Source organism: Muscardinus avellanarius (genome assembly GCF_963383645.1).
Source record: "Muscardinus avellanarius genome assembly, chromosome: 9".
Lineage (NCBI taxonomy): Eukaryota > Metazoa > Chordata > Mammalia > Rodentia > Gliridae > Muscardinus > Muscardinus avellanarius.
In genome coordinates this window covers 350,444-363,909 of record NC_137795.1, presented here as the reverse complement: position 1 = coordinate 363,909, position 13,466 = coordinate 350,444, and the positions used below count along the sequence as shown (strand labels likewise).

Sequence of the window (13,466 nt, the reverse complement as noted above, 5' to 3'; positions counted from 1 at the left end):
AGGCAGAGACCATGGGAATCCCAGGGAGCCTCGCTGGGTGCACTGTTCTGTCAGAATTCCTCCTGGCTTTGCTTGGAAAATAATTCATAACTGTTCCACTTCCTATCAGACAGTGGGGGAAATGTCTAAATCACTTTAAAGAGAAAACCTTCCCTTCGGGCCCTGACATCACCTTGCGGTCCTTACTGCTGGTGTCCACCGGCCAGCTCTTGTTCCGCTGGGCAGGAGACTCCGAGGGGAAGCCCTGCGCTGCACAGGAGGTGCCTGAGCCAGGCACTCGCGGTGGCTCCTCCAGGCCCAGCAGCGGCAGCAGGGAGTGGACAGTTCTCCCCATTTCACCCACCACAGGGCTGTCCACGGCCAGGACCCGAAGGCAGCCACGCTCATGCTGTCGCAGACTCACCATTGCCCCTCTGGAACCGGGCTGAGAATCACTGTTTCCAGAGATGCTGCTCTGCGGGGCCTTGTTTCATTTTAAGTAACTGCGGCCACTCTTCCTCCTCCTGAATGTACATGAATAAAGTGAAACGAGGAATTAGGGGAAAGAAGGCTCTGCTCTAGAATATGACAAAAGTGTATCTGCTCTAGGAGAATGTGATTTGTCCGTTCACGCCACTTAAAGTCTTAAAATAGTCAGAAGTACTGGGTGTGGTGGTGTACGTCTATAATCTCAGTACTTGCAGTCTGAGACGAGAGGATCACAAGTTTGAGGCCAGCCTCCGCCACTTAGGGAGGCTATCAGCAACTTAAAAAACAAAATAGGTTAGGAGGTAGAATGCCCCTGGACTCAATCCCTAGTAACTAACACACACACACACACACACACACACACACACACAGTCAAAAGAATTTCAAAAGCTGGCTAGTTGCAAAAGCATATATATATATATATATATATATATATATATATATATATATATATTAGCTTTTTGATAGCAGCAACCCAGTTAGAAACTATAAAGAGCAAAAACAAGGTCCAATTCATAATGAAAATAAAAAATATAAAATATTTATAATATAGTGATAAAATAAAGCAATAAACTTTATCAAAAAACATAATAAAAGAATCAGTAGAGAAATCCACATGTTATGCTTGGGCAGGGAGACACCCATCCTCACGTTTTGTGTGATTGCTGCACTGGTTTTCAGCTGAGCTCCTTACTGCCACATGTGGTCCCCAGGCCTGCTGCACATAGAACCTGAGAGGTTTAGGAAACACTGAGGACTGACCACCAGAGAAAGCAAACCAAAATCTCTGCGGGTGGGTCCCCAATTTCTGGGAGCAAGACTCAAGCATTAATATGTTTAGAGCCCCCATTGACCCAGAGGATTTTTAGAGCGCTCCCTCCACTCCAAGTAGAACATCTGTGATTGTACCCATTCTACTTCTGGGGCTTCCTACAGACTTTCTTTTGAGAAAATGAATTACCAAATAAAAATAAAAATATGGGGCTAGGCATGTAGCTCACTGGTAGAGCAATGCTTACCTAGCAGGCATAAAGCCCTGCGTTCAATCTTGAAAAAAGAGAAAGACAGGAAGGAAGGAAGGAAGGAAGGAAGGAAGGAAGGAAGGAAGGAAGAAGGGGGAGGGAGGGAAGGAAGGAGGGAGGAAGGAAAGAAGAAAGGAAGGAAGGAAGAGAAAGGAAGAGAAAGGAAGGAAGGGAGGGAGGACGGAGGGAAGGAAGGAGGGAGAAATGGAGGGAGGGAGGGAGGGAAGACAAAGAAGGAAAGTCAGTGTGGGAAAACTGATTTGAAGCTGATCTATCTCTAGAATTTACTGAAAAGTATAAAAATTGGTAGATCATATAGGTGAAGTTGCTATCATTTATGTAAAAATAAATACTGGGCACAGCCTTTTCTAGCCATCTGATGATGGGGATGTTAAGTGAAGCTAATATTAGCTTACAAAAAATCAAATATTCATTTTCAAATTAAAAAATTAACATTTTAATATGCGAATGTACAAACTTTTTTGCAGTACTGAGGATCAAATCCAGGGGCATTCTATCTCTGAGCTACACCCGCAGCCCTATTTTTTTATTTTTCATTTTGAAACCGGGTCTAAGTTGTAGAGGGCCTCACTAAGTAGCTGAGGCTGACCACAAACACAAAATCAAACATATATTCACTAAATTCTTTTTATGGTATCATTTTTCACATTTCATTAGCTTGTCTGAAATTTACTTTTATATCCCCCACAAATAATGAACCATTTCTGCCATTATCATTTATTTAAGAATCCTTTTTTTCTCAACTGTACTGTGATACTAACTCATCACTTAAAAATCTTATGTATATGGTTTTGTTTGGTTTTGCTTGGTACTAGGAATTGAACCCAGAGGAATTCTACCTCCACCTGCAATCCTCCTGCACAGCCTCCTAAGTACTAGAATTATAGGTCTGTGCCACCATGCCTGTAATTGAATCTGGTTTTGAAGTTTATTCCATGAGGTGGATCTATTTTTGAGCTACTACAATATTATGTTTGAATATTCTGTCATTAAACTGTTTGTACAGTCTTAGCCAGGCATGGTGGTGCACGCTTATAATCCTGGTATTTGGGAGGCTGAGACAGGAGGATTGTAGTTCACAGACAGCCTCAGCTACTTAGTGAGGCCCTTTGCAACTCAGTGAGATCCTGTTTAAAAATAAAAAAAGAATAAGCCGGGCCTGGTGGTGCACGCTTGTAATCCCCGGGTTTGGGAGGCAGAGACAGGACGATCGCACAGGTTTGAAGCCAGCCTCGCTGGCTTAAGAGACCCTGTTTCCAAATAAAAATATAAAATAGGTCTGGGAGTGTAGCCCGGAGGTAGAAAGGTTTCCAGGAACCCCAGTACCACCAGAAAAGAAAGAAAGAAACAAAGAAAGAAAGAAAAAGGAAGGAAGGAAGGAAGGAAGGAAGGAAGGAAGGAAGGAAGGATAAAAAATAGATCTGGGGTTGTAGCTTAGAGGTAATAGAATGCCCCTGGGTTCCATCACCAGTAACACACACACACACACACACACAAAAAAAAAAAAAAAAAAAAAAAAAAAAAAAAAAAGCCAAGGGAAAGAGCTCCCAAAGACCAAAGCAAGAAAGGTTGAGCAACAAAGTAAATAACATAGTAGTGAGCGGACCCTAACTCAAAGTGTAAAGTAAGAATCCCAGGTCCATAGTATTATAAATACATGATTGAATAAATTAACAAATGAAGAAGATAAATCTCCCAGGCAACAATATTTCAAATAATTTACATAATATTGTAACCAACCTCAAGGATGGAGAGCAGGACCAGGGACCACAAATAGAAAGCGATTCCCTTTGCACATACCCATGTCACATTCTTCAGTGAGAACACTCGGTGTTGATGAGGGACGTTCCTGGGGAGGGGTGATGTGGGAGCAGCCTTTGGAAAGGAGGCTGGCAGCATGTGTCCAGGATCTGAACAGTGGCTCTGTTAACCGGGACTGTAGTGAGTACAGACGGCAGAGACACAGAAGCGTGGATAGGAGTCTCCTCTCGGCATCCCTACAGCGGTGGGTTTTGGAGACAGGTTTAGAAATGACCAGAGCAGGAGACTGGTGACTTATGTGCATCCCCATGGGCCAAGGTGGCTGTGGGCTGCTCACTGAGTGCCAGGAAGAGACCCGGCCTTTCCCCAGTCTACTGAGAGGAGCTGACCTTCAGGCGGGCAGAGCACACCTGCCAGCCAGGAGGCCACTGTTTCCTACATCTCCATGCTCATCTTGGACACCGGCTACTGCACACTCTATACTCCAGGAGCGTCCAGTGACCAGGCACATGCACACAGGTTTCCACTCACCCGTGTCCTGTGCATCCTCTAAGATTCAAGTCAGCCTCCTCCAGGTGGCCTTCCTGGCTATATTGGTCTCACGTGTCTCTGGTTTTGCAAGCATGCCCTGCTCCCATCTGCCTCCCAGTAGATTGTCAGCTCCTAGAGGTGGGGTGGGTTTCTTTCATCTCTGAATCTCCCTCATGGGTAGAGCCTGAGTAGAAGCTCTGTAACTGTTTGCTGAGTTTTGTTAACTATCTGGACAAGACCTTAGATCATTTTGCATTAGAAGATTAGGACCCACAAGCTTGAACAGGGGTGGTTTCTTTCTCACACTGCTCATTTCCAAATTAACCTCTTAAGGTTTGGGGATTGTGTACAAGAAATGTTTAAAAATAGGGAGAATAAGAACTGCTGAGCCCTAATCTTATAGAGTGAAGCTGGGGAATTGTGATGCTGTTTCAAGAGTGCGGTCAGTGTCAAGTTTTGCTTCCCGCTTGCTCTTTAATTCCTGATTTTCCTCCATCCACTTTCAGGTGAAAAAGATGTCATTATTTTAGGGGATTTCGGCCAAGGGCCAGAGAGCAGTGATTACGATATCCTGAGGAGGGAAAAGTTCTACCACCTGATCCCTGCACACACCTTCACCAACATCAGCACCAAGAATCCTCAAGGTTCCAAGTCTCTGGACAACATCTGGATCAGCAAAAGCCTAAAGAAGGTTTTCACAGGTAGGGCAGAGCCCACTCATGCTGTTCCCTGTCGAAAAGTGATGGGGCATGTCTCTTCTGTGAGCATCCAGGGGCACATTCTTTAGATAATCAGAGGCACTTTTATTTTTTTTATTTTTTTTATTAATTTATTTTTTAAATTGGTGCATTGTAGTCATATATCAATCACATTGGAGTACAAGACTTGAGAGGATATACAAGCACACATCATCCAATTAGCCCTCCTCCAGCCCCCATCCCATTCCCTCCCCCTCCCTCCATCCCACACTTCTTTGGTGATTTACTTTGATACATTTGTTTATGTACCTCCTGCGTTTTAAAGAGGCTCCGTCCTCCAGTAATACATACCCTCTGATTGGTCACATTAGTTGCTTCACTATAGGGCCCTTTCTATAGCTCAACCTCTTCCTGTTGCCCTTTTCCTCCTAGTTATTGCTGATTAAGAGAAGCGTCTGATTTATATTTTCTGCGATATTTCTCTGTGCATGCTGCGTTGCAAGTACCAATCCCACTCTTGATGGTCCCAGTAGTGGTCTGGCTACTCAGTGGACTGATCCAGACCTCGCTGGCTCAAGCAGCGGCCTTGCCTCATGGGAGGCTCCAGTTCTGGTCTCGCTGGCCCCTGAGCCGGTCTAACCCCTAAGCTGGCTTTGGTCCCGGCCTTGGAGGCCGCAGGAGTGAACTTGCCTCACGCCAGGCTCCGATGCTGGCCATTGGCCCCTGCACCGGTCTAACCCCTTGGCAGGATTCCAATCCCGGCCTCGGAGGCCCCAGCACCGGCCTAGCCTCATGGCAGGCTCCAATGCCGGCCTCAGAGGCACTTTTAAACGTGAAGGGGGAGTGATGAATAATTAAAAGGTGCCTACTGATCTCAGGTGAACCTGGTAGAGATCATCTCTATCGACCAGCAGAGTCCTGACTCAGCTGAGCTGGTAACGTACCCTAACTTTAGGACACTGAGTCATTCAGCAAACATCTGTGGAATGTTCGGGCCCTGAGTTGTGGAATGAGGTCGAATGACAGGCTATACAGGGTGAGTGGACGTGTCGTGTAATGTCAAGATAGGATGAGAAAGGTGGTCAGTTCTCCACAAGGGCAGCGGGTGGTGGATAAAATCAGCCTGGAAGAGCAGCCACCTTCCCCCAGATAAGCCCTGCTCAATTAGGAAACAATCAGCCAGCAATGTGGAAAGACAGTACTGTGTGTGTGTGTGGTGCTATGAACTGAAGCCTAGGCCTTACACATGCTAGGCAAGCTCTCTACCACTAAGCTGCACTCCAGCCTAAGAGTAGGATATTTTGATAAAAGAAAAATAGAACAGTGGTTTTGAATCCTCGCTGGCAGTTTTATAAGGCCCAATTAATACATATTATACTTCAAAAAGAAATTTAAAAATAAGGAAATTAGCAATGCCTGAGTCCCACCACAAGACTGACTTGCAGCCAAGGCTGAGATCCTTGGGGCTGGAATTTTTAGTCTGGGCACTATGATCTGATCAGAGACGCAGTTGGGAGGAAGGTAGCAGAGAGGAGCCCTCCATTGGAGATCTGACAGCTGGCCAGCCAGGCTCAGTCCAGAACCCAGGCCCCACCACCTCACATTAACCTCAACACTGCTTGTGACCCAGGACCACAGCAGAGCCTTCTAAGCATTCTGTAATGTTTTGTAGTTATTAGTTATTTGATTGTTATCAGAGCTGAGTGTAGTGGCACATGCCTGTAATCCTAATACTTGGGAGGCTGAGACGGGAGGATGGCAGTTTCATGGCCAGCCTCAGCAACCTCATGAGGCCCTATTTCCAAATAAAAGATAAATAGAACTCAGAGGTAGAATGCCCTAGGTTCAGTCCCGAATACCACAAAAAATAAAGTAAAATAAAATAAAATTGTCATCAGATGTACCTCTACTTCTTGTGTTTCTAAAGTTCACATGTAAAATACCTATACTCTCTCATAAAGCTCTGCACATTATTTAACCTTTTTTGGTATGGTCTTTTGCTCTGCAAAGTAGGACCTTCACTTCCATCTCTCTCAGGCGTCTCACCCTGCATCGAGTAGTATTTTTGCCCACCAGATGGGTCGTGGCACACGAATGAGGAGAGGGAGCTCAAGTGCTGAGTTCAAAGTGCCTAAGAGGGTGGTCCTCGCTTAAGCAGGAAATCAGCATGGCGTTGACCTCTCCTGGCACAGGTCAGCCCCCTCCCACGCTGCCGACCTGATTTCTGTGTCTCTTCCTTCTCCCTTCAGGTCACTGGGCTGTAGTGAGAGAAGGTCTCACGAACCCCTGGATTCCAGACAACTGGTCGTGGGGTGGAGTGGCTTCTGAACATTGTCCTGTGCTAGCTGAGTTGTACACGGAAAAGGACTGGAGCAAGAAGGAGGGCCCTCGGAATGGCAACGGGGTCACCTTGGAGCATGGCGAAGCCAGCCTTAAGCAGGAGCGATGATGATGGTGCCACCTGCCTGTTATGTGTGCCCTCTGACCCACAGGACGCAGGCCAGGCGCAGTGCGTCCCTGGAGAGGAGGGCCTTGCACTCTGCACTCTGCACCTGCACACCTCCTTTGTGGTTGCTCCGGACCTCTCCCCGGGGCAGGTGGGGAGCCTGTCAGACCCTTGCGGTGTCAGGCGGTCTTGTCAGAAGCCCAGCAGAGAACCAAGATGTCTTGACTCTCAGGGCTGGGGCTGCTTGAAAACTGGAGAAGAGGGGCCGGACCTTCCAGCCCCCGAGGCGAGGTCGTCAGAGGCTCTCCTCACCCTCCAGGAAACTGCAGACGCTTTTAACTGTGGTTGAGCACTCTTCTTAAATATTTTGAGTGGTGATTTTTAGGTCTGTTTTGAAAAAAGTAATAAACAGATACTTGCCTTTCTAGGGTGGGAGCATAAGTGAGCTCCCGCTGTGTCGTGCCGCAGCCATCAGGAGGTCCTCTGGAGCATGGCTGGGGGACCCCAAATGCCTCCTCTGCCTGCCCTTTACACCCCCACTCTTTATGCTCCCACCCCTGCCTGGCAGAGGCACCTCACTATCATGGCTTGCCTTGGCATAAGCGCAGCCTCCAGCCTCCCCTCAGGGTTCAGGAAGCTGGACCTGGCATCTCCAGGAGGGAGGGTCCTTCTTTGCCCCTGGGTTCTCGCTCTGGCAGTGATCACACTGTCACAGTGAGGCCAGGATAATAATCCCATTTCATACCTCCTAAAGGTCACCACATAGTAGCAAGTACACAGGATACAACAAACCCAGATCTTCTTGAGTCCAAAACCCATGCTCACATATCAGCTTTATGTTTAACATTCACACAGAAATATTAAAATAAATAGTGAAACAGTAAGTTATGAGCCTCGATTACCTCTGTCGCCCCAGTCTCCCGTGGGAGCCCGGAGTATATTCCTCTTTCCTCACAGGACAGTCGGTCCGGACAAGGACCGGGCACCCACCTGCCACCAAGCACCGTGAACTGGTGGCTTGTGGGGCGGTAGATGAAGGGCTGTGATGGGCCCACCCTCCATCGAAGGCCGCCTGGTGGAGCAGGAGGCCAGAGGGCACAGTGTCTGCTGAGTGCCATTGCTTCTAAATCACCGTGAAATCAGATAACTTCAGAACAAAGCATAGTAAGTGGGGAGCGTCTGTACACTGACCTATGAAACGTCCCACTCCCTCCCAAGCCCGTCTCACTCCCCAAGTCCGCCTTTCCCAGAGTCCTATCATGGGAATCATAATGAAGTGCCCTTCAGAGCGGCTTCTCCACATGGTGACAGGCATCCGAGGCGCCTCAGGTCTTTCTGTGGCCCGGCTCTTTTTTCTCACTGAATTATATTCTACTGTATAGAATTGACCTCCTTTCCCCTCTCTACCCCCATAATACTGGGGATTGAACCCACGGATGCCCTACACTAAGCTATACATCCCCAGCCCATTCTTCTGAGGATTCTCCATACTGTGTTCCAAAGTGGTTGCACTAATTTGCAATCCCACCAACAATGTTTTTATTTATTTTTTTTTTATTTTTTTGCGGGTCTGGGACTCCAACTAGAATGGCAATCATTCAAAACACAAACGACAACAAATGCTGGCGAGAATGTGAAAAAGTGTGGCACACGCTTGTAATCCCAGCATTTGGGAGGCAGAGACTAGAGGATCGTGGTTCTTGGACAGCCTCAGCTACTTAGCGAGGCCCTTCGCAACTCAATGAGAACCTGTTTCAAAAGTTAAAAAAGACTAAAAAATATAAGGCTGGGGGTGTAACTCGAGGTTCCTGGGTTCCATCTCTGGTATCACAAAAAAAAAAAAGAAAAAAGAAAAGATATTGAGGAGTGATGTATATCAGCCCTTTTATTATTATTTTAAGGTAGATTCTTACTAAGTTGCCCAGGCTGGCTTCAAACTATCTGTCCCCCTGCCTCCGTGTCCCAGTCACACCTCTGCTCTTCTTTGGATTGTCTCTAACCCAGTGTCCTCACCCGACCCCAGCTCTGCCCACAGCAGTGGCATTTATATTTCCTCCCCTTCCTTCCCATATTTTCCTTGCTTCTCCTGCCTCCTGGTGTTACAGTGAAAACTGTTACGGTGGTGCAGCACCACTGTACCGGTGTGAGATGAAGCCGCGGGTTGTTGTTCTGAGCTAGTTTGGAAAAGAATAGCCTGAGCTCCTCTTGCTGTAAACTTAAGTAATTTTATTATTACAAAGACAGAAAGGACAGGTTAATAAAGCCCTACACTCAAAGGGGGAGAGTGTGGGGCAGTAACTTGAAAATAAGATACAGAACAGTTTTTATAAAGATACATAAACCTTTATCTTGCTCAACCAATAATATTCTGACCCGATTCCACCCCTTCTCCAGGGCAAGTGTTTTGATTACATCCTGTCTGACCAAAGCTATTTTCAAATAAAATTTTGAAGCCATTCCCCAATATCAGCACATTAATACCAAAGCTATTTTCAAATATATTTTGAAGCCTTTTCCCAATACCGGCACACTGGGACTATCTGAGAAGGCATCTAATGGTAAAGGAATTTGTGGGAGAAGCCAAAGGGAGTCCCGTGGTACTGAACTGGGTTTCTGGAAGCGAAGGTGCTGGGGGAGCTCTTTCAGCCCCCACAGATCAGGTCAGAGCCTCCAGCATTAGGGCTGTCCCAAACACAGGCACACTGCAGAGGGGCTGAGCCCTTCTTTCCTGCCCATTGTCCAGCACAGGTCTGAGATAGGTAAACACCCTGCTCTCTCTGTGCCTGAGGTCATGGCTGTCAGCAGCCCAAGGCCATATCTATTGGTGCCACTGGCATCAGCGTGCCTTTATCTCCCAGAGATGCAGCAGGAGTGACCGCAAGGGCAGCCAGAGCCCCCGAGGCTCCAGTAGCACAGGGCCCCTGCAATGGCTCCCTCTGCTGCTCTGGAGGTGACAGGGTAAGCAGAAGCCAGGGCTTTGTGTTTCTTTGGTTCTGAGAGCTGGATCTCTCCCCTGTGCATCTGGTTATGGGATGGGTGAGAACATCGATACCTGGGGCTCCAGTTCCAGGGTCTTTGCGGCTGCACAGGGTGAGTTCTATCTCTGCCATCTGTGCAAAGGAGAGAGGGAGCCAGGCCTTTTGGCACATACCTGTAATCCCAGTACTCGGGAAGCTGAGACAGGAGGATCATAGATTTGAGGCCAGCCTTAGCAACCTAGCAAGACCTTGTTTCAGAAGAAAAATTTTAAAGGGATGGGGGTATGACTCAGAGGTAGCACTTCCTGGGTTCAATATCAAGTACCAAAAAACTTTGTATGTGTGATATTGGGAATTGAACCCAGGGGCATTCTACCTCTGAGCTACACCTCAGCTTTATTTTTATTTTTATTTTTATTTTGAAAAAGGGTCTTAGTAAGCTGTGTAAAGCCTAAGTTGCTGAGGCTGGCTACAAACTTTGATCCTCCTGTCTCAGCCTCCCTAGTGTGTAAACTTGACCTTCAGTGTTTCTCTGTTCCTTCCAACCCAAGATGTGTTTAGTGGCTCTCCATGTTGTAACCCATACTTTCCCTTGGTCAAGTTGGGTCTTCTGAAGCAAGGACTCCTAGCCCAGTGATACCTGTCACCTTTCATCGTAAAAGACCCAAGGTATCTCTCTGGGTCAGATACTGGCACAGGCTCCCAGCTCTTCCTGGCAGAGCACAGCAGGAACTCAATAAATCCTCTCCCAGGAGCAACACATGTATGTACCTTGGATATACTGTAAGCACATGGAGGGCACATGAAGTACTCAAGTTTTACTGTGATAAGAAGTGCAGCTGGCTGGACCTGTCCCCCAGAAAAGGAGGATAAAGGAAAAGAAATGTCCTTGTCACAGGTGGGCAGAGAATACAGCTGGCTTCTGCTTCCTGGAAACTGCTTGGCTAGCTGAGGTTGACCAAGGAATTTGGTCTCACCTAGGAACAGACTCAGAGGGCTGGATTGTGAGCCAGGGCACAGCTGCAGCTGGGAGTGAGGACAAGCCTCTGAGGCTCAGGAGGTGCAAGGAGAGGCACCAGACGTGGTCATTTCCCAGGGTGTCTCCAGGATCGCTCCCTTTTTCTGGGATCTGTGTGCTCGGTGGCCAGGCTGGGTGTGGTAATGTGGAGATGAAGTTCAGATCCTGCAAAGGAGGGCAGCAAGCAGAGGACATTGCTCTGTCCCCACAGAAGCGACTGGCTCCCTCCTCCAGGAGGCCTGCGCGGGAGGGAGAAGGGAGGGAGAGGAAAGGCCCTCAGAGGGATTTCCCTCCTGCGTCTGTTTACCTGAGTTTGAGGGTCAAGCCACCTAAGGCATGCTTGGCTTGATGCAGGCTAAGTTTCCATCAGTAGTCAGTGATGGGGTGGACCTCCATCACGATGTATTTGATTAAATGACCCTTGGGGGTGGGACATTAGCACAGGAGTTTTGCAGTGATCAAGGTGAGTGCTGTGGGCTGGGCTGTGTGACTGAAGAAGAACCAGCTACTTTGGACAGAGCTCAAGTTTGCAGCCAGGAAGGGGTGGCGGGCCGCTAGCCCCACGCCTGCTGTGGGCTGTGTCTTAGTTCTTTGCGCCAACATCTAAGACACTCTGAGGTGACATTCTAAAATAGAAATTTCCAAAATGGCTTTACCTCTGGGTAAAATTGGTAGCATCCCACTCCTAGACATTAAATCCTATACATTATTAATTTCAGGGGCTGTAAATTGTCTAAAAGTCAGAAATCAATCCCAGTACTTGGGAGGCCAAGATAGGAGGATCGCATGTTCAAGGTCAGACTCAGCTGCTTGGTGAGGCCTTCCACAACTTAGACTCTTTCAAAATAAAGAATAAAAACGTAGGGCTGGGGGTGTAGTTCTGGGTTCAATCCGTAGTACTGCTATCTCTCTCTCTCTCTCTCTCTCTCTCTCTCTCTCTCTCTCTCTCTCTCTCTCCCTATCTGTGTGTGTGTGTGTATATATATATATATATATATATATATATATATATATATATCAGGAATCCAGGAGCAAGGGCTTGGTACATGCTGGGTGCTGGTGGGCTAAGTGGTGAACTGTGTTTCCCAGGCCGGCAAGCACTGCTCCGGCCAGTGGTCTTCCTACTTGGTGTATAGAAGTGCAGCCCTCAGAGCTTTCTGGCTCATAGATTATTAAGCTCTTACCCAGAACCTCGTGATGGGATGATGACTCTAGCTAGTCTGAGACCCCCCCCCGAAACTGCTGAGTCTGTGGAGTTACCCTGAGGTTAACAACTGGAGAGATACTGATGTGCGGGTGTTGGGGAGGGTTAGACTAAGAATAGAAACCAGGGTGATCAGTGTCAAGAAGATACACGGTGGCTGACTTGGCATTTTAGAGTGGGTTTCTATAGCCAGGTATAGCCAGGTAAAGGATTCCTTCAGCAGCAAGGACAAGAGCTACCAAATCCTGCTGGAGGTCAGCCAGGCAGGCTGGGCACACGCCTGTAATCACAGCTATGCTAGAGGTTGAGAGAAGGGGATTGCAAGTGCAAGGCTAGCCTGGGCAACTTAGTGAGAGCCCTGTCAGAGGGCTTGGTAGGAGAGCGCCTCTGGGTTTAATTTCCAGTACCACAAAAAAGAAAAAAAAGAAATCAGCAAGACAGCTGAAAAACATGAAGGACTGAAACTGAGGTGAGGCCAGATTCCTTGTTACTGTATCTACTTTATTGTCTTGCCTGCTCTGTCCTAATGGAGCTGATAGTGTAGATTTTTTCATTACTATAATTTCCAGATAAAGCTGGTGTTGAGTAAACTATACACTATTTATAGACATGGTGAGCAACTGGCACTCTAGTAATGTTTTAAAACTTTCCTTTTTTTTTTTTTTTTTTTTTTTGGTGTGGTACTGGGAAGAGAATCCAGGGGTCTTCTACCTCCAGACTACATCCCTAGCCCTAATTTAGTTTTTATTCGGAAACAGGGTCTCACTAAGTATCTGAGAGCCTAAGTTGCTGAGGCTGGCTTTGAACCTGCAATCTCCTGTCTCAGCCTCCCAAGTACTGGAATTATAAGCATGCGCCACCACACACATCATCTTCTGACTTTTTCTGAGCATCATTCATCATCATTTACTTACCTAAGAAGGCCAAGTCACCGGAGTATTTAGATGTCAGATCTTTCACAGAACCTCCCTGAGGGCTTACACAGCCCGCTGACCAGGAGCAGTCAGACGGATGGAAGATGCTTTGCCAACTAGGAGCACCAAACACATGGGCAGAATAGATTACAAAGAGCGGCCTTGGCCCTGCACTTGACCACCAGCAGCTGGACCCTAGAGCCTGAGGCGTCCACGGCCTCAGTCATCAATCATTCATCTGTTCTACGTACTTATCAAACCTCTAAAATATCTCAAGTGTTTGCCTACCAGCCTGAGAAGGGATCCCAGCCCAAAGGAAGTCTGTTTGCCTGGGATGTGAGGGAAATGGACCTCTGAAGTTTCCAGTTTTTTATTTGAAAACAGACTAGGAGCTTACAGGATCTC

General features: G+C 47.3%; 1 protein-coding gene across 1 annotated transcript in view; it reads left to right on the top strand.

Moving 5' to 3' along the window:
• EEPD1 (endonuclease/exonuclease/phosphatase family domain containing 1) overlaps positions 1-6,950 on the top strand; it is a gene marked incomplete at both ends in the record, with an annotated part of 122,460 nt that extends 115,510 nt beyond the window's left edge. Inside the window, 2 exons of the mRNA XM_080700926.1 lie at positions 4,310-4,504; positions 6,751-6,950. Coding sequence (XP_080557052.1) covers positions 4,310-4,504; positions 6,751-6,950 — 395 coding nt within the window. The remainder of the gene's footprint in view (positions 1-4,309; positions 4,505-6,750) is intronic.
• Positions 6,951-13,466: the final 6,516 nt, after the last annotated feature.